Genomic DNA, 23277 nt, shown 5'->3' with positions numbered 1-23277 from the left:
AGATGAGGGCTTTAACCACTGTACCACCAGGGCTCCTACAAAGGGATACGTATACACACCAATAAAATATTATGCCTGATCCCAAGGAGTTTGCCATCTAAGCAAGTTAACAGAGGATGATCATATGGTAAGGGACGATGATGATGATATAACTACCAGGTACTTGAATTTGTCATTTACTCTTCATAAAACAATTGTGTAAGGGAATATTATTAATATTATTCCATTTTACTGATGAGGAAACTAAGGCATAGAGAGGTTAACTAACGTGCTAGGATTTGACCCAAGAATTTGATTTCAGAGGCTGCACTCTTAACCACGACCTCTTTGATTTCAATGATAGTACCTGCCTCATGGGGAGAAAGAACTGGATATCTGCTACTGCAAAGATTACATCCTAGAAAACCCTATGGGGCAGTTCTATTCTGCCCTATAGGGTCGCTATGAGTTGGAATCAACTCCGAGGCACCTAACAACAACCTACCTCATAGAGATGTTGAATATATAAAGCCTTTAGAAGCTTAAAAAAAATTTTTTTTAGAAGAGCGCACCTGCAAGCAGTAAATGTTGTCTAAGTATTAACCATTATCATCATCATCACCCAAGGTTACACAGCCATTTTGTGGCAGAGTCTGGATGTGAAGCCAAAACTGATCCTCTTAACCGTTATGATATACAGGGGTTAGCCCGGACTATCACAGCAGCACGTAGGAAAACCAAAAAACCCACTGTCGTGGAGTCATTCCCACTCATACCGATCCCATAGGACGGGCGCCTAATTCCAGGAAGGGGAACGAGGAGGGAGAGTGTCAAATGTCTAGAAGCCTTCTTAGATGAGAAAGACGCGTGAACTCTGTCCTGAAGAGCAAGTAGGCATAGTCCAGGAAAGAGGTGAGTGGAAGTGCAAGTGTGAGGAAGAAAGCAAGACGGGTTTACAGAACAGCACATGTATGATTCACAGTGGGTGGATCTTTCAGTTGCACAGGGAGTGGAAGGGGATGAGAATGGAGAGATCTCATACACAGTTTCACAGTGCGTATGGTTTTGCACTCTATTCCTCAAGAATGTTACTGTCTGAACAATACTATTTGAAGACAAAAAAAAAAAAGCTGTCTACAAGGGTTACAAGAAACTTGCATGAGTAAGTCGATCTGCGAAGTAAAGGACAAATACGCAATGGGCGAAAGGCACTTAGCCGTTTCCAATCTTGTCAGATCTCCCCACCACTCTAAACAAGTTAGGCTTAGAAGCATAGTATGACACTCGCGGACACAGTCCTCCGCGTCCAGTCTCTGGCTTCCGGCGTCCTCCGTTGTTAAGGAGACCGGAAACACGTCCTAACGTCCCGCCCAAGCAAACCATAGAGAGCCGGAAGAAGAGTGAACAGAAGGGTCGGGAAGGGAAAGCGGAAGCAGTGGGTGTGTGCTTGTGCTAAAATGACAACCTTAGTGCTGGATAACGGAGCCTACAACGCCAAAATCGGTTACAGCCGTGAAAATGTCTCGTAAGTGTTTACGTAGTTTCACACGCCAGGCTTTATCTTAGGACATCGGTGAACTGCAGGCGCCCCTGCGCGGCCCTAACCTGAGCCAAAGGGATACTGGGCTTGGAGGTGTGGGGGTAGGGATGCTTTGAACTGGAATTGATTTTGCTTTTAACTTTGGGCTGTGCTGCCCCGGAAAAAGGATGTGTGTTTCCGTTCGTAACAGGAAATAGCCTACCTAACAGTCTTCTAGAGAAGCTTTTATTGACAGCAAACGAAAAAAACCAAAGCCGTTGCCGTTGAGTCGATTCCGACTCAGCGACCATATAGGACAGAGTAGGACTGCTTCATAGAGCTTCCAAGGAGGGCTGGTGGATTTGAACGGCTGACCTTTTGGTTAGCAGCCAAGGCCTTAACCACTGCGCCACCAAGACTCCTTTCTTGACAGAGTGATCTGTAAACAAAGTTCATGAACCCTCGGGAATTGTGGGCCGCATATTGAATGTGTAGGCATTCTCCTGGAGACGCGATTATAGCTTTCACCAGATCGTCAAACGGATCCGTGGCCCAGAAAAGTCTAAAACCATTTTCTTAATGTCTAGAGACCTTGAAGATTCTTTATTTAGTCCCTCTGGACACTTGGAAAAACACCCTCTCCTTTGCTTCTTTTATTTATTTATTTTTTGTATTTCAAACGAAGTTTTACAGAGCAAACTAGCTTCTCATTAAAAAATACACATATCGTTTGGGACTTTGGTTGCCAACCCCACGACATGTCAACACTCTCTCTTCTCGGCCTTGTGTTCCCCGTTACCAGCTTCCATGTCCCTTCCTGCCTCCTTGTCTTTGCCTGCTCCTGGGCTGGTGTGCCCATTTGGACTCGTTTTGTGTTATGGGACTGTCTAATCTTTGGCTGAAGAGTGAACCTCAGGAGTGACTTCATTCCTGAACTAAAAGGATGTTCGGGGTCTTTTCTTTTTTAAGGAGGCAGTCCAACTGTTTAGGAATGTAAATTGGTACAGTCTCTCTGGAAAATATTTTGGCGATGTGTATCATTGTTTATATCCTATGATGTGGCAATTCTGTTTCTTGTCAGTTACATAAGGAGTTAATTACAGGTGCTTGATGAAAATAACTAGAAGGATGTTATATATTCTTTATAGATGTTGCGTATGGTAGCAAATTAATAAAAAAGGGGAGGGGGAGGGAAGCAAGCTAAGTAATCAAGAATAACAAGTTGGTTAAATTATACAGCCCTAAGATTGAATACAATGCAACTTCTTAAAATATTCTGCTCAAAGAATTCTTAAACATACAGAGAAAATGCTGACAGTATAGTAGGTGAAATAAGTAGGTACAAAACATTTTTACAGTATTATCCCAGTGTTCTCATCTATGTGTATGTGTGTGATTGATAATGGCTATAGTTTATCTTCCTTAACCAGACTGTAAGCTCATGGTGAGCAGAAGTCATTTAAAACTACTTACTTCTGTACCTTGTGGCATCTTGCATACTGAAAAACGTTGGTTTCATGGAAATAATTTTATGGCCAGAATTTTGAACTTGCGATTCTTTTACCCGAGTGGTTGAAAGGATTTCCACATGAAAGCTGGAAAGACCAGCACCTTTACCTGGATCCTGGTTCTCAGCTATGCAGTGGTGGAATCAGTAACCAACAACCAACCATTCAAGGCGATTCCAATACCCGCCTGTAAAGATTTCTTGAGGATTACTTTGCGAAAGACCAAGGGTCTGGCACAGAGCCTGGTACATACTAGAACCTTAAAAAAAAGGGGGGGGGATTTTTTTTATTTGAAGACAGAATGAGAAACACAGATTTCCAGTGTATTAATTTTGGCATCAGTAAATGTATTTTGGGGAATAAGTGTTTTGGGAATAATTCTGTTGTTTTTTGTTTATAGGGTTATTCCTAACTGTCAGTTTAGGTCAAAAACAGCACGTCTCAAAACCTTTACTGCTAACCAGATAGATGAAATTAAAGACCCTTCTGGACTCTTTTACATCCTTCCTTTTCAGAAGGTAATCTAGTTATGTGTCATTTCTAGCACTGTAGATCTCAATTTATGAGACTTAGTAAGTATGTATGGGAACATTTTCAGATCTCTAAGAAAAGGTGATTTAAATTTTAACTAAGATCTTATTAAAACCAAAAAGTGAAATTAAATTATCTTGATAAAAACAAATGACCATTATTTAGTTGCTGATTCAGGTACTGAATCTTGTTTATTTTAAAAGCCAAATGAGCTGACTGCGTTAATGTAAAAAAATAAGTGTAAAGAGGCATCTGTACATATTGGTCTGTCTTTTGAACCCTTGAAAGTTTGGTATTAATAATTTGTATAATGTTTTTGAACTTTAAAAGGAGAAAAGCATGCCAATATGATTGTTTGTAATTCATACAGCATTAGACTGGAGGAAATAAGGCATAAAGAGAAATCAATGATTTGCAATATATTAATCTTTGATTTTTAAAAATTGTTCAGATACTCTTGATGATTTGTAACTTTTTTTAGGGCTACTTGGTAAACTGGGATGTTCAGAGACAAGTTTGGGATTATCTTTTTGGAAAAGAAATGTATCAGGTAACAGACCGGAGTATGTATTCAAACTCTATTTCCATGTCTTATTCAAATGAGAAGTGAGAACTTACGTTTTAAGATTTATAGACTTACAGATTTGTTTCTAGTATATATTTAAATCACTGTAATTTAGTGTAGCTGGCTTTGATTTTCTAAATGTTAAATAAATGTAAGTGAATAGAATTTCTGTTCTAAAGAGGTTGAACAGAGAAAGTCTGTATGCAACTCAGGGTTAAAATCGTACTTCAGATTTCTAATAATTTTATTAGACCAACTCACTACCTCACTTTTATTTTCATGATAAAATATTCTTGACTATGTGTCTGAACGTGTGAATGTTACAAAATGAGAATTTTGTGCTTTTAATGTCTACTGTAACTATGGGTGTATGGAGAGAATGTTTAAGTTTTAATGCTTCTCAGGAGGTATGGGAGAGAATTACGTAAACTTTAAATATCCTAAAGCTTCTCACGTTTTCCTTTTTAAAAACAGCTCTGAGTGCTTGCTTCAGCAGCACATATACTAAAATTGGAATGATACAGAGAAAATTAGCATGGCCTCTGCTTAAGGATGACATGCAAATTCATAAGGTGTTTCATATTTTTGTTGTTTAATGAGAAGCGAGTTTGTTCTGTACACCTTTATCTAAAGTGCAACAATTAAAAAAAATGCTTAGTTGGAAAAAAAAATGGCTGTGATACGTGTAGTTATTTTACTCATTACTTTTGCATAATTCTCTTTAAACAATTTAACAGGACCATTTTATTAGTGCTGCCATTATGGGAGATAAAATTGCACATGCTAGTCAAGCATATAGATTCTGTAACTAGACTCCCTGCATAATCCTAGCTATGTCACTACCCATATGAGCCTTGGTAACTTACGCAACCCTTTGTGTCTCAGTTTGCTCATCTTTTAAATGGGGACAATAATAAGACTAACCTTGTAGGATTATTGTGAGGATTAAATAAGTTTGTTTATGTATATAAAACAAGTTTTTATAATTATCACTATAAAGTTACGAAATTTTTTTTTCTCCCATAGGTAGACTTTTTAGATACTAACATTATCATCACAGAGCCATATTTTAACTTCACTTCAATCCAAGAATCAATGAATGAAATCCTGTTTGAGGAATACCAGTTCCAAGCAGTATTAAGAGTAAACGGTGAGTTAAAGTTTTGAATGAAATAGAGTTACTTGAATATGGATATGAATAGGGTAAAGAAACACTTAAAATCCTAGAATACTGGGTGGCATTCTTTTAGATTTGAAGAAAATAAAATATGGAATTTTCAACTAGAGTTTATCTAGTCAGACCCCTCTCATTGGTTCTTTTGATTAGTCAGATATTTTTCCTTAATTAAGTTAGTAGCCATACATTTCTAATCTCTGAAAGATTATTGTTGCTGAAATATCATCCAAAAACAAGTTTATTAAAGGCTAGGACTCCATCACATGATTATGTATGATGAATTTTACTTCATCTGTGAAAAATAACCAGTGTTCAAATATTTAGCTTACAGAAAATAAGTCTATATAAGCAACAATATAATATGATGGTTAATAGCTCAGTCTGTAGAACAGTGATTCTCAACCTTGGGTAGTTTTGCCACCCAGAGGACATTTGAGGATGGCCTGGAAACATTTTTGGTGGTATTAACAGGGAGGATATTGCTGACATCTAATGGGTAGAGGCTAGGGATGCTGGTAAATGTCCTCCAGTGCACAGAACAGTACACAACAAAGAATTATGGCCCAAAATGTTAGTAGTTCTGAGGTTGAGAAACCCTGCTCTGGAGCCACACTGCTTAGATTGGAATTCTGGCCCTGCCACTTCCTAATTATGTCACCTTGGACATGCTATTTAACTTCTCTGTACCTCAGTTTCCTCATCTGTAAAATGGGATTGTGAGGATGAAAACACACACGCTCAACATACAGAGATTAGAATACAACCCGGTGTGTAATAAATGCTCAGTAAAAATTAGTTGCTGTTAAATTAACTACTATTAGCTATGACGTGAAAATTTACTTTTAAAAATTGATCACTGTTCTTTTTATCATACTTACTACATACGTGTGATGTTTTAAAGTTTAAACACTACAAAGATTTTGTGACCGTTATGGCTGTTACTTTGACTTTTTTTAATAAATAAAGGGAAAATTTTTGTCTCTGTGCTTGTCTTAGTTTGCTACTTCTCTTTATTGCTTTAAATTAGTGTTACGTATTTATCAAATGTAATTTTCTCTCTTTTTTTTTCTTGTAGCTGGGGCTCTCAGTGCACATAGGTATTTCCGAGATAATCCTTCAGAATTATGCTGCATCATTGTAGATAGTGGATATTCTTTTACACATATTGTTCCTTATTGTAGAAGTAAAAAGAAAAAAGAAGCAATTATTCGGTGCGTTGGATTTGATTTTTGCTATTTCTTAGGATGAAACTGAATTAAATATGTCATAACTGAACCAGAGCTGAACTCTCCTTTTTTAGGATAAATGTGGGAGGAAAGCTCTTAACGAATCACCTAAAGGAGATCATCTCTTACAGGTAAAGTTTATCTCAGCTTTGATTCTTTGGGAGGAACGGGTTCTGAAGATGCACTTTTTAAAGTACTTTAAAATTATTTGTTACCTTTAGTTCTATGTCCAGGATGTAATTCTGTATTACATATTAAATACTAATGATGTTCAAATTGGAAAGCTTTCTAGCATGTACGATGGTATTAATCACCTCAAAAGAGTGTTCCAAATTCTAGATACTAAAAACAAGTGGGAAATATTTAAATTTGGTTGAATTCTGAACCGTTACTGTAATACATATAGTATTTCACTTATATATAGCATGTCATTCTTTGGGGAGGTGGTTAATTTATTCATAATACTAAAATTATAAATATTGTATATGGTAAAACATTGAAAACACATGTAATAAAGTCAGAGTCTAAAAGGAAAATAAATCTCCTCTTCTGGCCCTTACTTCATTTACACTCCACAGAGAGCATAATATTTGAGCTGTATCTGTTTTTTATTTCTATACGCCTTAATAGCATATTGATATTTCTGTTTCTTGATTAACCAATATTAGTTGACTGTCCACTAAAAGATGGAAAATTTAGTGCATTTAGCCACCTCCCACTCTTCTCTTGCCTCCTAAATTTGTGATTATTTTTTGTTGTGTTATGTTTAACATTGTAAATAGGTTTTAAATCTCAATCTCTTGACACTTTAACTTTGGACAGTATGATACTGTCAGTATCCCTTTGCTCCCTTTTTTTTTTTTTTACGCTATATGTCAGAAACCATGGTGGCGCAGTGGTTAAGTGCTATAGCTGCTAACCAAAAGGTCAGCAGTATGAATCCACAAGGCACTCCTTGGAAACTCTATGGGGCAGTTCTACTCTGTCCTGTAGGGTCGCTATGTGTCGGCATCGATTTGACGGCAGTGAGTTTAGTTTTTTTTATGCTGTATGTCAGGGCCGGGCAGTGCAGTGGTTAAGCGTTTGGCTTCTAACCAAAAGATCAGCAGTTCGAATCCACCAGCCGCTCCTTGCAGACACTATGGGGTGGTTCTCCTCTGTCCTATAGGGTTGCTATGAATTGGAATCGACAGCAACAGGTTTGGTTTGGGTTTTTTTGTGCTATATGTCATTTCAAGAATGTTACAGAAATGGGATCATATGGTATGTACCCTTTTGAGACTGACTTTTTCCATTAACCATAGTCTTGTATCACTACTTTTAAGTTTTTGAGGTTTGTAACATTTATACTTTAAACATAGTTGAATCTTTCTTGACTTGCTTATAGATTAATTCTGAAAATAAAAACATAATAAATAGCATTACAATATTATGATTATGTGAATGATACTCATTGCAGAACCAAATAGAAGCGGGCTTAGTTTCAATTTGCTTGGATGTACAGCTCCCCAGCCCAGTCAGATTAGAAGCAGCAAAGTGGAAACGGAGAGAAGATTGAGCCAGATGTGAACAATAGCCAAATCCCAGGCAGCATGGTTCCAGAGCCTGTACACTTAGTCACTCCTCCATGCTGAATGAAAAAAAAAATCATATATTTAAAAAATCAAGGCTGTTAAAATAGAACTTGAAAAACAAGCTGGTAAAAAATTTTAAATATTTTTGAAAAAGAATAATAGTGAAAAGAGACTGCCTAGTAAATGATAAAACATTTTAAAGTGCTACTAGCATAAGAATTAACTGACAGATCGGTGAGACTGAATAATTAATCCTGAATCAAACATTATATTTAAAAAAAAAAAAAAGTGATATAAGCTAAAGAAAACATCAGAAACCAATGAGGAGGAAAGTAATGATTCAGGAAAGGATACATGGAAAGTTAGCTGATTAGGGAAAAATCATATTAAAAAATTTTACTTTGCCTCATACACTAAAATTCAAGTGGATTTAAGACGTAAATGTAAAAATAAAACCACAAGAAGAAAATATTTAAGTTGCTAAGCATAAAAACAGTTGAAGAAATATAGAAACGGATGTATTTTACTAAAAATTTTAAACCTGTGTACATCACAAACCTTTGTAAACAAAACTAAGGCATACATACACCTGAAAAATAAACCTGAAACAAATATGAAACAGGGTTGTTATCTTCAATATATTATGGGCTGTTATCAATTCATAAGAAAAACACTACCCGAATATAAAATGGTGGCACAGTGGTTAAAAGCTTGGTGGCTAACCAAGAGGTCAGCAGTTCGAATCCACCAAATGCTCCTTGGAAACCCTATGGGGCACTTCTACTCAGTCCCATAGGGTCCCTATGAGTCAAAATGGACTTGATGGCAGTGGCTTTGGCTTTTTTGGAATATAAAATGGTTAGAAAATTCTCAAAACAAATGTTCAGTGGCACAAATAGATAATTTTTCGAGAGTAACATGCAGCCAAAGGACGTAAATGGATCATTCTCAGACTAAAAATGTTAAACACCTGTAGTGATCATAGATTCAGTTCAGCAAATCTTTATTGAGCATTTATTTAGGAGATTGTGAGACATATGTGAACAAAAGAGGTAAGAATTCCTCTCCCTCATAGCACTGACTTCTTAAGAGAGAAAATGCAAATTAAAGCACCGTTTTATAATCCAGATTAATAGAATTTTTTTTCAAAAGGTGATGCTCTTGAAGATTTGTGATATGGGCATTCTCATTCACTGCTGGTTGGCACATAATTTATGAGACTTTTCTGGTAAACAGGTTGGCAATATACCAGGAAACTAAAAATACTTACATTCTGTGTCCCAGTGTGTGAATTAATAATAAAAAGATAATCAGAGGTATGGATAAAGATACCTGTATTTCATTGATTCTGGGCTGCACTTTTCTACATTTAAACTTCTAAAATTGGGATGACTCTTCCAATTATTTAGAATTTTTTTTTTAGAATTGTATCATAGTTTACTAATTAGCAGAATTTTTTTCTTCTCATTGGTACATTGTGCATTTTAGAGAAGATGAAATATGGTGGATATGAAATTTTTTTTTTTGCAGAATCAAAAAGAAGCAATAATAATGTTTTTTTATTTACCGAATACAGGGACTATGCTAAACATTTTACATGTATGACAAGAATAACTCTTACAGCCCTGAGAAGTAGGTGGTCTTACCACCTTTTTAGAGTAGAAAAGATTAAGTCTCAAAGAGTTCAAGTAACACTAAGTTGTGACTCAAACTTAGGTCTCTGACTCCAAAGCCCATGTTTCTAAATACAACAGTATCTTTCCTCTTTGATCTTCCAACATTAGAAAAATTGGTAGGTACCTCTCAGTAGATCCATCTGATTGAATATTATAAGGCAGTAAAAATAGTATTTTTAAAGAATATGAAATAGCATAAGAAAATATTTGTGAGATAATGTTTAAAACATAAAAAATATGCAGTATGTTGTAAAATCTGGGTATAGAGAAAAATATTAAACAGCCTCACATTTTTGCTTATTTCTTTAGATATCTTCATTTTCTACAGTTAACCTGTGTTTTCATTGGTTCATTCAAGTATTTATTAAATATCTACTCTGTGCCAAATACGGTGTACTGACTCATAGTACTTTGATAATCAGAAAAGAAAGTGCAAAGAGTTAAGGCATTTTAGAAAAATTCTATTCAGAATGGTAGGGGGCTGGGGGATAGTTGGCTCTTTAGTCAGATAAGCCTTATTATTTTGAAAGAAATGTAACATCTCTGCTTTCAGTTTCTTTACTGTCAAACTAGACTAACACCTGGTGTAAGAGGGATAATGTTGGGGTTAAATAAGATAATGAAAGCAAGAGTTAAAATATTGTACACATTCAAGAATTGAATATCTTAAATCACTTACCTGAAATTTTAATTTCAGAAAAAAAAATTTAAATGGTAATTGGAAGCTGTATTTAAATTTTTTCCATTTCAAATGTTACATTTTTTATTTCTTTTTAGGCAACTACATGTTATGGATGAAACACATGTGATTAATCAAGTAAAAGAAGACGTATGCTATGTGTCTCAGGATTTTTATAGAGACATGGATATCGCAAAGTATATACTAGTGATCTAAGAATTGGAACGTTGATTTTTGGGTGGTGTTACACATGGTTAAAATATTATGTTAAGTCTCTATTTTGTTTTGCAGGTTGAAAGGAGAAGAAAATACAGTAATGATAGACTATGTTTTGCCTGATTTCAGTACAATTAAAAAGGGCTTTTGTAAGGTAATTTTAAAAATCTTTAATGGTATTTCTTCAAGTTACCACCTGAGTCGGATTTGAAAATCATTTCACATTCAGCTGGGATTGGCAGGGTCTAGGAGAGTTGTCGACTGCCTTCCTGGCAGCAGTTTCTGCAGGCACAAGTGTATATATTAGGTTAATCGATTTCTCACTAAACTTAGAAAAAGAACTTCTAGTACATGGGACAAATCTGGAGCTAAATAGTATTATTATATTATGGTTAACCTTTCTGTTTACTTAATAGTTTGAATCCAGTTAAAAATTATTTTCCTGTTGTGAAATTATTGATATAGCTGGCCCAGGGTGGAATTTTACTCATGTTTAGTCTGATATGATTAGATTGTAGTTGAAAAGGGTAAAACCCAATGCACTTTCAAAGTGTTGAGAAGCAGTTTATCTTGGATGTCAAAATAATTTCTCCTTATCTCTGATCAGCTCAGATCAGTTATCAGTTCTGTGTTTGAGTAGATATGAAGTTTGTGTTTCTAGTTACTGGTTGATAAGGACTGTTGGTCAGTTAAGAATCTTTGGTCAGAAACATAAGCACATTTGCACAAGGAGACATGATAATATTCATTGCAGTATATTTTAAAAGACTGAAAAACTGGGGACAGCCTAAGTGCCCACTAATGGAAGAAGACTAAATCGTGATGTATTCGTATCATAAAATACTATAATGTTGTTAATTGCCATCGAGTTGGCTCCAACTCCTGGTGACCTCACGTATAACAGGAAAAATGCTACCTGATCCCGTGCCGTCTTCATGATTGTTGGTGTGTTTGAGTCCATTGTTGCAGCTGTTGTGCCAGTCTATCTCACTGAGGGTTTCCCATCTGTCAGTTTGTCATACAGTGATTGCTTGCATATCTCTATGATGTTGGATGGTATGCCAGCCATGTTTCAAATATAGTAAGGTCACCCATGGTAGACTGGTTTCAATGGAGCTCCCAGACTAAGACAGACTAGGGCCTGGCAATCTGCTTCTGAAATTAGTCATTGAAAACCCTATGGAACACAATAGAATAAAATAATAAGCAGCAGTGAAATTGGACTAGAACTATATCATCAGCATGGATAAATCTCATTGACATAATGTTTGATGAAAAAGTTTTAGAGGATATGTACAGTCTTGGTCTGTACAGAATAATGATTTATGTTGTTTAGGAATACATATGAAATAAAAGTATAAAACTATGCATGTATTTGATAAAAAGAAAAATGGGAAGGAGTGTTTATCTGTAAAGTTGTATTAAATTGGTTGGTGGATACATAGTTTTTATATAATCTATACTCTTTTATATGCCTGAAATCCAAAAAAAATTATTGGCCAGTTTATTGAAAAAAAAAAAATATTGAGTGGTATACAAATCAGAATTCAGAGGCAGCTACCTGTGGCCTTAGGAAATTGAAATCATCCTGTAATGTGCTTAGAAACAAATTCTGTGGAAAGACGTAGGGTGGTTTTCAGAAGTGGAGGTTGGGACAAAATTAGGGTATCAGGTTGTTCTGGGCATGAATCTGGGGGAGAGAAACTGTGGGAGCCCAAATCCTAGTTAGTATATGGGAGACATATTTTTCCCTGCTTTACAAGACAAGGAAAACTGCCCCTAACGTTTAGATAGCAAACCTCTTTCTCATTAGGCATATTTGATCATCCTCATAACACACTCTCCAGTGATATAAAACACCGTGTGGAGAATATATTGCACTGTAGCAAGTTAATAGTGGTAATGTTGTCGTTAGTTGATGTAGAACCAGCTCTGACTTATGGAGACCCTACATGGAACAGAATGAAATGTTGCCCAGTCCTGTGCCATATATACGATCGTTGCTATATTTGAGTTCATTGTCACAGCTGCTGTGTATTTGGAGTGCCTTCCAACCTAGGGGGCCCATCTTCCTGCACCATTTAGGACAATATTCTGTTATGATCCATAGGGTTTTTATTGGCTGATTTTCAGCAGTAGATCACCAGGCTTTTCTTTCTAGTTGTCTTAGCCTGAAAGCTTTGCTGAAACCTCTCCACGATAGGTGACCCTGCTGGTATTTGAAATACTGGTGGCATAGCTTCCAGCATCATAGCAACACACAAGCCACTGTAGTACAACAAACTGACGGTTGGTGGTAAAGTAATCCGTCATTATACAGGGATGGACCCTGAGTAAAGCCTCAGTGATTCTGAAACTTTCCAAACCCAGATCATTAGAATCAACTGGGGCACTTAAAAAAAAAAAAAAATTCATATTCTATGTCCTGTACCTGGAAATGCCAAGTCACTAAGTTTGAAACAGGGCCTGGGGGGCCTCCAATTAAAAGGAAAAGAAAAATCTCTCTGACATGATTAGGTGATCAGCTAGGTTTGGAAATCACCAGTCTTTCTCTCCTGTTTCTTTCCCAGTTTATTGGTTATTGTGATATATTCATATTATAAAATACTATGTTGTCGTTAATTGTTCTCTAATTTGCCCGTTTCTTCCTTGCCAAATCATAAACCTTAGTTTCTCAAACCAGCACCTTACACGGTGAGATGCAGAGGTGTGGTCGTTCCCCCAGTTCACCATGTTTTACTCATCATTGTCTCTGCGGGTTGTCTTTGGAGAAATAAGGCAGAAGCCACCTGAGGTTGTTTGCAGCTATTCTCTTATTGGTCTTTGACCTTGTGAACAGAATCTGGTTACGGACTGTGCTTCGCTAACTCAGCATAGATTCCAGGTTACTGATTCTCCTATGTAATATGCACTTTAATATCAAGTTAGTGGACGGAGTCAGTTGGGCTGGACTCTCATCAGATCATGGAATATTGTATCTAATGTTTATTCAGAAAGAATGGTTTAATGTTTTATTTTGTCAATCTTAAAATTTACACTGTATTCATAATCCATGTTAAATCATGCATATGTATTAAGAATTTTTTAAGATTTAGTAAGTTATATTTTGTACATGTTAAAATTAATCCTAAAACATAGTTGTTTTGAGGTTTTTTAATACTTGATTAACTTGTTTTCATTGATTAAAATGTTTTCATTGTTGTCTGATGTACAACTGAGGTAAGAGCTGATAAATACTTGCAAAATTAGAAAAGCAGTACTACATACAATGAAAAGGAATTATATTTAGCCTTATTTGAGAGCCATTGTACTTAAGATATTACTAAAATTTGGACTATGGTATTATTTATTCAAGAATATTTTTAAATACTTTGGTAAAAGTTATAACCTTGATTTTTCTAGTGCTAAGGATAGTAACGATAACAATAATGACAAAGTCTATAAGATTGTTACCAATTACAACTGATAGAAACTTTAGTTTTATCTCTTATTAGAAAGAGAATACCTACTGAAGTATAATGCAACTTGTCTGACCTAAGTGAGAAAATTACCTCGTAATTAATGATTACCACTTTCTTCAGAGCCATTGTAATTTAAACTGATCATTTCTTTGATGGAATGGGACCTCAATTTATGAAGGCTCTGAAATAATCACACCCTATGGTGACTGAAATGGCAACTCCCAGCAAGCCTTAAAAATTCATTTGTCTGTGTTTAAAACAAAAATCTTTTTGGAATTATACTTCTAAAAACAGAAACTACTTGCGGTACTGGATTACATATTATTAACGATTAATGGCTTTGTTACTAACATTCAACAAGGATATCTAATCCTGACACCTTCCCCTAGTTAATATTTGATCCTGGGTAAGGCACATGATCCTCTTCTATAAAATCAGGAGTAAGGACTAGATAACCTCTAATGTTTTGTCTACTGAATTTCTTTGAGTCTGCATCTGTCTTAAGCCATTTTGGTGGTTGACAAAATGAGTTATGTCCTTTAAGCCAAGCCAATATCAGTTTTATATGAATTTGTTAATTTATAGGAAATGCTCCACTCTGCCTGAGAAGGAAAGATATTTCAAATATAAAGGAATAATATTCTTCTCTTTATCATTATAGCAATAATTTAATTGGGTTAAACGTGATTTATAGTTTTTCTTGCTCTTCCTCGGGTGTTGTGAATATTCTGTAATTTTTGGGAATTTTTATTTAAAAATAATGTTTTGCACATGGAATTCCCAAAAGATAGAATCTAAATCATTCATATTCCAGGTCAAGAGTGGCAGTGTAGTGGGTTATTGGATGACTGACCTTGGGTAAGTCATGTAACCTTGCCGAGCCTCAGTTGCATCATAATGAAAGTAAAACATGCGTGTCTTACAGGCTTATGTGAGAGTTCAGTGGGAGAATGTACATAAAACACCTGGTACAATGAACAGCACGTTGTTGGCTTGCATGCCCTTATCAAGAATTTACTGGATATTTACTATGAACCAGGTTACTCTGCAAAGTACTTTATATGTGATGGTCATCAATACAGATTATGAAGGATAATTTAGGGTGATATTAGAGAATAAAGGAAGGAGGTAACTTTTGTTTAGAAGTCAGGAAAAGCCTCTCTGAAGAAGTGGAGCCCTGAACAGAGGGTAGGGAACTGATTATATTAGGGAATCTGTAATACTCTATGGAAACCCTGGTGGCGTAGTGGTTAAGAGCTACATCTGCTAACCAAAAGGTCGGCAGTTCGAATCCACCGGTTGCTCCTTGGAAACTGTTATGGGGCAGCTCTACTCTGTCCTGTAGGGTTGCTATGAGTTGGAATCGACTCAACAGCAACAGGTTTTTTTTTGGTTTTTTTTTTGGTAATACTCTATATACATTACTGTTTAACAATAAATTATTGATTTTTTTCACCTATTTTAATTATTTTTATACTTTAAAAAGCACTGGGAGCCGTAGTGGCGCAGTGGTTAAGAGCTTGGGTGGTAGCCAAAAGGTTGGCCCTTTGAATCCACCAGCCACTCCTTGGAAACCCTATGGGGCAGTTCTATTCTGTCATATATGGTCGTTATGAAATCACGTCAGTGGCAGCAGGTTTGGTTTTTGGATTGGAAAAAGGATTGGGATTTACTCTGTTATGGAAAGAAAACTGCATGTAGAGTACAAATGGAATGAATGTCCAGAATTGAAACTAGAGTATAGGAGCTGATGATTCTCAACAAAATGAAAAGGGACTGTTATTTTCATGATGTAGAATGTTGTGGAAGGAGATAATTTTTTTCTGGTTCCTACAAAATGGGTTTGGTTAGCACGATATAAGTAACGAGAATGTGAGTGATGGTTGTTGAAAGTATGTGTTATGCCTGGGCCTCATGCAAAGGTGGAATTGCAAGTTACTGGACCAGGCAACCTTTTGTTCTGTTACATGTAAGGTTCTGTGAATCAGAGCCGACTCCACGGCACCCAAGAACAACAACACTCAAGAATAAAGTCTGTGTATTTATATAAGTCATTTGGAAACTGAATTTTTGAAAAGAGATTGAATAAATAGTAAAAAAATTTAAAGGTATGAGATTTTGACACAAGGAAAAGAGGGAATCCTAATAGAACAGAGCCACAGTGTCCACTAAACATCTAACATTGGGGAATGAAAGTAGAGGTAGGAACACAAGACATACAGTCAATATTTTTATTTAGAGTATCCCTATTACCATAGGTATATTATAAAGTTCTCTCTCTCTTATCTTTCATTCTCTCTGATTTAAAATACATGGAATAAAACCAGATTGTCCTTTGGGAAACAGCCTTATTAGAGTCAATAATTATTTGTATGTGTGGTGTAGGCAACAGGAGAGAAACCACATTTTTCTAACTTGAGAATCTTGAAACTTTGAAGAACATGTTAATATATTAGTATTATGTATTGCTAGTTACTGTTAGTCATGTGAGCTAGGTAATATAGCTTAAACTTTTGATCTTATTTTTCTTTAAGCCAAGGGAAGAAATGGTGTTAAGTGGAAAATATAAATCTGGGGAACAAATTCTTCGCCTAGCCAATGAGAGATTTGCTGTTCCAGAAATACTCTTTAATCCATCTGACATAGGCATTCAAGAAATGGGAATTCCAGAAGCTATTGTCTGCTCAATTCAGAACTTACCTGAAGGTATGGAAATACTTACAGTAAAATATTGAGGAGTAATGATGTTTTTTAAAAAAATCTTAATCTCTAAGAACCTTGGAGAAATAATCTGTTTCTTCTAAATAATTTCAGGTAAATGCAAGTCTGTTTCATTTGCAGAGATTTCGAAATCTTACAATACACTTTACATATTCTTACTTTATTGGTCCCAGGTTACAAATATGATATAGGAAAAGTCAATATGATCCATTTAAACTTGAAGAAATTAATCTCTCCATGAGTTTTAGCTTGCATATCTATTCTAGAAAAGTTTTAATTTAACCAAAATTTGAACAGAATAGAAATTTTTAACTTAGCAATTTAATAGTTTTCAGCTGTTGATAGAATGGCTCATTCTTTATATTATATTTGGACTAATATACAGGAAGTTAGTTTTAATGAAATTGGAGTGTAGCACTTCACAGTCATTTCTGGGTTCTTCTGAAGCATACTTTAATTAAATGATGTTCTAGGGTGTCAGAGTACTTTTGTATCTTCAAAGTGTCTTCCTCGTTCACAAAGAACAGTCTAGGCATTGTAGAAAATCTAACACAAGCAATGTGCTTTCCTCCCATTAAAAAAAGATGAAAAAGAAACTCATATAATGCCATTAATTTAACATAATTTTTTCATAAGTATTTACATGTTAATTTCACATTTTATATAAAGTTGCAGTCATGATGTGTATAACATTTTATACCATACTGTACTGCTTTAACGTAATGTCATGAGACTCATTGTCAATATGAGGTGAGCTCTGTCCTTGTTTTGGTGAACAGAAACGTGATGGGATGACGAAATTAAAAAAAAGAAACCAAACCTATTGCCATTGAGTCATATGGATTCCGACTCATAGTGACCTCATAGGACAGAGTGGAGCTGCCCTGTAGGGTCTCCAAGGAGCAGCTGGTGGGTTTGAACTGCCGACATTTCGGTTAGCAGCTGAGCTCTTAACCACTGCACTACGAGAATGCCTGGTGGGATGACCAGTACCAATTAATTTCTGATGGACGTCCCAGTGGTGCTTACTATTACCATTACTCATTGCCGTCGAGTCGATTCCAACTCATAGCAACCCTATAGGACAGAGTAGAACTGCCCCATAGGGTTCCCAAGGAGCGGCTAGTGGATTTGAACTGCCAGCCTTTTGGATAGCAGCCGACCTTTTAACCACTGTGCCACCAGGTGCTTAGTAGGCTTTTAAGACTGGCCAACCACTGATGGCACTTAATGTTTGTCATCATGTAACTTCGTAAGTGTGCGAATATTAAATTTAATTATTATAGATTATGAGTCTTTCTCACTGTCACATTTAAGTATTACACAATAAATATGTATTAGTGAGATAACATGGATGTTTGGTCTCCTAAGTTAAACTTCACGAAGGGGGCCTCGTTTTCATCCTACAAGACACGCTGCATTTCATGGAAGAATGATTATAATTATCAAATGTCTGCTACTAGAAAGTTACTCATTTATGTATAGCTTGCAAGTATATATAAGTAGCTAGAATTCTGTTCCCTCACCTTTAGCTTTTTCTTTCAAAGGTAGATATCTACGAGGCCATATTTCACCTTATTTAATGTGTCTGTTCGTGTAAACTATAACCTCATTACAGAATCTTAGAATGGACCTCAAAAATCGTATAGTGTCCCACCTAGTAACTGTAATCTCTAATTGTTCCTTATGTAATTCCCCATCCCCATCTTTCCAGAAAAATAAGTAAACGGCTTTTCTAATGCCTTTTTTCTTCTCTTCCTCCTTTTTCTTTTAAAGAAATGCAGCCACATTTTTTTAAGAACATTGTTTTGACAGGAGGAAACTCCCTTTTCCCTGGATTTAGGGATCGCGTTTACTCAGAGGTTCGATGTCTCACTCCAACAGATTATGATGTTTCTGTTGTGCTGCCGGAAAAGTAAGTATTCACTTATGTAGACAAAACGTGGACGTCTGTTGGTAGATAAGGTGTCTACAGGCAGACTTGAGTTTAAAGCCTGGTTCTACCACCTTGGCAGGTTCACTTCATCTCTTGAATCTTCCTTTTCCTTTTCTATAAAAAGTAAATGATAAACCTGACATTTCAGTGAATTAAGTGGGATCAAGTATGTAAAATGTCAACCATAATGCTTGGTACATAATGGGTGCTCAACTACCATCAGATCTCTTCCACCTAGTAACTCAGTCCCCGTTCTTAAGAGATTTTTTACTGGCAGAGCAATCAGATTATTATCTATTTATCTGAAACATGTCATTTCTTGACAGTGTCTCTCGATTATATAAATTTAAGAAATGAATCATTAAGGTATGTCAATTTATAAGTCGTTTTGGAATTTTATTAATTCTAAACATTTTTAAATGAACTTTTTCACTCAGTCTTTGAAAAAAAAACTCAAAACTGTTTGATATCTACCTCACTCCTCTGTTTTATGAGAAAAAGCAGATTTCTTTGCACTTTAGAGGTAAAGAAATTAAATATGAATTATAGATCTGTAAGAAGGGCTTTACCAGTCATACTGTTCAGTATTCTTCCTTTGTAAATAAAGATTCTAGGAAACAAAAGTGTACCATGGATGAAACAAATGTGGAGGAATTTCTAAAAATTAGAAAACAAATGAGATTATATTTTATAGAAACAAGAACAAGAAAATCCATATCCCAAATTAGGGTGGGAGAAAACAACCAAAATTGTAAGAACGATTCCAGAGATGTTTTAATCTCGGAGAGCAGGAGATCATGGGTGAGCCATGACTTGAATTGGAGACAGCCGTGTCCATTCATGGAGCCCTCGTGGCATAGTGGTTAAGAGTTTGGCTGCTAACCAAAAGGTCGGTAGATTGAATCCACCAGCGGCTTCTTGGAAACTCTATGGGACAGTTCTATCCTATCCTATAGGGTTGCTATGAGTCAGAATTGACTCAGTAGCAACAGGTTTGGTTTTTTGGTTTAAAGGCATCAGAGTTTTTTTTTTTTTTTTTTTTTAAGGGAGCAGCTGATTGTGGCACTGCACTCTAGCTAAAATCAAGAGCTTAATAAAATTTTCATGAGGCAGGGCCCTAGGGAACTTAGTACATCTTTTTCCTGAGCTCCTCAGTCTCCCTCCCTCCCCTCCAAGACAAGGCACTGTAATTAGAATTTATATTCACTGACAGGCAAACAGGAATTTATGTATTAAAAAAGTGAACAGACAACCACGAATAAGAGATTTGAGGGAGACATACCATCAGGAAACCCTGGTGGCGTAGTGGTTGAGAGTTACAGTTGCTAACCAAAAGGCTGGCAGTTTACATCCACCAGGCAGGCACTCCTTGGAAACCCTATGGGGCAGGTCTCCTCTGTCCTGCGGGGTCGCTATGATTCGGAATCGACTCGGTGGCAATGGGTTAATACCATCAGGGAATCCATGGTTGGTGCAGATGGTTAACGTGCTCAGGTGCTAACTGAAAGGTTGAAGGTTTGCGTCCACCAGAGGTGCCTTGGAAGAAAGGCCTGACAATGTACTTTTGAAAAATCAGCCATTGAAAACCCTATGGAGCACAGTTCTCCTCTGACACACTTGGGGTCACCGTGAGTTGGAGTGGACTAGATTTATCTTTTCTAAATGTTTTACATATTAGAGGCAACAAAGTATAGTGGCAAAAGCATAGACTGTGAAAACAATCCTAGGTTAAATTCTCATTCCAGACTTAACCTGTCTGAACCTCATATTCCAAGTCTATGAGAGTTATAATAGACATCTCATGGGTTACCGTGAAGATAAATAAAACGACATATCTTTGCCACATAAAAAATTTAGATTCAGGTATGGCAGTGTTTGTCCTCAGGGATCTTTTGTTCTTTTGCTTATATTGTTTTTTTTTATTAGAAATACAGGGTTCATAAATTCAGTGCATAGGGGAAAAAAAGAACATTTATTATTTTGAAGTGATGACCAACATTCTTTTTCCTGTTTGTTTTCTCTGCTTGTGTCAAACTTTCTGTCATTTCCAGACCTTTAATGATTTTCTGTTAAATCAAGTTGGGTAGAGATTGCCAAATTTTAGTTAACTAACTCATGTTTCAGGCATTTTAGTTTTTCTGTAAAATCATCTGGATTCCTTTACTTTTATTTTCAGCCCTATTACTTATTCCTGGGAAGGTGGAAAATTGATATCAGAGAATGACGATTTTGAAGATATGGTGGTAACAAGAGAAGATTATGAAGAAAATGGACATAGCATCTGTGAAGAGAAATTTGATATTTAAGAAACATTTCTGTATGAAAGACCTGACTGGTTGTGACTGAAAGGTTTTATTTCAATATTCTTCATTTTAAAGGAGGTTGAAGACCTGTGTAACATTTCATCCTGAGATAAAGTCTTGAATTTATGTAATGTAAATTCTTTTTGATCCTTTTTCAAAGGTTGCTGATCTAGGTTATTACAGAAGATTGTAACTCAGCACCCATTTTCATTTAGGAGCTGGACTACCGTAACTGTGATTATGCTGTCTCTGAAAGTAGGTTAGCTTTCGTTAGAAGATGCAAGAGTGAATGCATTTTAAGTCTTCATAGTTGAGAGCACAAACTTAACTGTCTCACCAGTCAGTTTTCCTTAGAAGGTGGTTTTGTTTGCATGACTATGACTAGGAACTGGGAAATGTGCTTTCAGGCTGATGTGATTTCTCTCTTTTAGAAACAAGTATTTTATTAAAAGAAAATTGTCATTCTTATTTATACATACGAAAGGAAAGAGTAATTTCATGTGTTTATAATGTTTCTTTTTTACTTGGAATACGTTTGAAAGGGGGAGACTAAAACCAATTTATTAATATGTTTGTGGTCACTATTTTGTTGGCAGAAATGCATTAATTCACTCATAAGAATGCTGTCTTTTTTTTTTAGGATGAAGAGAAATTTGAAGTTAACTCAGGCCAGGGTTGTTCAAAAACTTTTGATACAAATGTTAGTATTTTGTCCTAAAAACTGTTTTGTATAATCCACAGCAAGCATATTAAGGTGTTAAAGGCTACAGCTTTCCAGTGTTAGAGAACAGCTATCAGTGATGTTAGTGAATGGGTCGGATGGAGTTCTTGGATAACAAGCAGTAGAAACTTATCTGGGCTATCTTAAGCAAAACAGAATTTGTTGTCAGAATGGGATCACTCATACATCTAAGAACAAGCTGGTCCAACAACCTTAGGAAGAAGATCCAGAGTAGCTTTATGAATCTTGTTGCAGAGGCCGAGGAACAGTCCTTATAGGGCCCTGCCATCAAGGCATTTCATCTCCTGTATTTTCTATTCTTAGTCATGTGTTCACGAATCAAATTCCCAGTGCACTATTTACCTTAGCTAGACTCATGCACCTACCCCATGGCTTCAGGGGCTTTGACTGACAGTCCCACCAGGACCACATAGAATGAAAGAAGGTGGTTCCCCCCAAAAAAATTCAGGTGAAGAAATAGATGCTGGGCAGGCTGAAACAGCTATCTGCTGTACATAGACTGTATCGAGTTAGGGCCTGGTCAGCCAGTTACCATTACAGAGTTGCAAAGGGACAACAGTTGTGTGATATGCAGTTATTATTATATAAACTGTGGACAATGTAGCACGAAGACACTTGTGACGTAAAACAAGTCTTTGCAACTGTGCCAAAACTAGAAGGTAATGTGGTTGAAGGTTAGAAGTCTGGAGAAGTCCACTTAAAGGACTTGTCAGGACCTCATCCTAGACAGGCAGAATACTGTCATCACCAACCCTGGGGGCTTATCCTGTGAGGAACTGGAGTGTCTGTCAAAGCTGCATTCCCACAGCATGCCCTAGGCTGATGTCTCCTGCTCTGTTCTGCTGCGACTGTTGTGCACACATAAGGACACGTGCTTATTGCTACAGTAATTTCTGTATACAGTGTAGGTTTCTTAGTGTTCATTTTTTAGGCACTAAAAATTCTGTTCTGAAATTAATTGAATATAGATCTTAATCCTTCATCTCTAGCATCAAAGCTTCCATCCAAGACCTACGTCGTTTTGAGACTTTCTTGCTAGAGAGACTGTTTTAATATTATACAGTAAGTTGACTTTGAAGAGAACATTTAACAGTTCTAAATATTATCTAAGGTGATGCATTAAAGATATTTACCATTTTGGAAAAATATTGATGATCCCAATTTGAGATTCTTTTACCATGATTACAGACAGATCTTAGCCACGTTTGATTTTATCATTTTTATTGCAAATTACCTGCACAGAAAATAGCATGTTCTAGTGTTGGTCAGCTGGAGCCGTGGTAGTGCAGTAGTTAAGAACTCGGGCTGCTAACCAAAAAGCCAGCAGTCTGAATCCAACAGCTGCTCCTTGGAAACTCTATGGGGCAGTTCTGCTCTGTCCTTTAGGGTTGCTATGAGTTGAAATCCACTTGACAATGGGGTTTTTTTTTTAGTGTTGGTCATGCATAATATACATGTTAAGAG

The 23277-nt window shown here is 36.2% G+C and overlaps 1 protein-coding gene and 1 non-coding gene across 2 annotated transcripts; both read left to right on the top strand.

The window, feature by feature from the left end:
- Positions 1–1371: 1371 nt before the first annotated feature.
- ACTR6 (actin related protein 6) lies at positions 1372–21501 on the top strand. The gene is made up of 11 exons (XM_003405286.4): positions 1372–1504; positions 3407–3524; positions 4019–4087; positions 5129–5252; positions 6355–6490; positions 6580–6636; positions 10533–10631; positions 10726–10804; positions 16646–16817; positions 18609–18747; positions 20945–21501. The coding sequence occupies exons 1-11, from the start codon at positions 1437–1439 to the stop codon at positions 21072–21074; spliced, it is 1191 nt and encodes a 396-aa protein (XP_003405334.1). The 5' UTR covers positions 1372–1436; the 3' UTR covers positions 21075–21501.
- LOC111748457 (U6 spliceosomal RNA) lies at positions 4583–4689 on the top strand. The gene has a single exon (XR_002784176.1). It is a non-coding gene; the product is annotated as a U6 spliceosomal RNA (small nuclear RNA).
- Positions 21502–23277: the final 1776 nt, after the last annotated feature.

This window comes from Loxodonta africana, chromosome 4 (genome assembly GCF_030014295.1).
Source record: "Loxodonta africana isolate mLoxAfr1 chromosome 4, mLoxAfr1.hap2, whole genome shotgun sequence".
Lineage (NCBI taxonomy): Eukaryota > Metazoa > Chordata > Mammalia > Proboscidea > Elephantidae > Loxodonta > Loxodonta africana.
Note: the sequence above shows the minus strand (reverse complement) of the source record. Positions and strands in the feature narration are given on the sequence as shown.

Bases quoted from the DNA above. Each gene is read 5' to 3' on its own strand.
- ACTR6 (XM_003405286.4), top strand. From the start codon at position 1,437: ATGACAACCTTAGTGCTGGATAACGGAGCCTACAACGCCAAAATCGGT. The intron at 1,505-3,406 runs GTAAGTGTTTAC...TTTTGTTTATAG, and splicing joins TACAGCCGTGAAAATGTCTC to GGTTATTCCTAACTGTCAGT. The intron at 18,748-20,944 runs GTAAGTATTCAC...TTTTATTTTCAG, and splicing joins TCTGTTGTGCTGCCGGAAAA to CCCTATTACTTATTCCTGGG.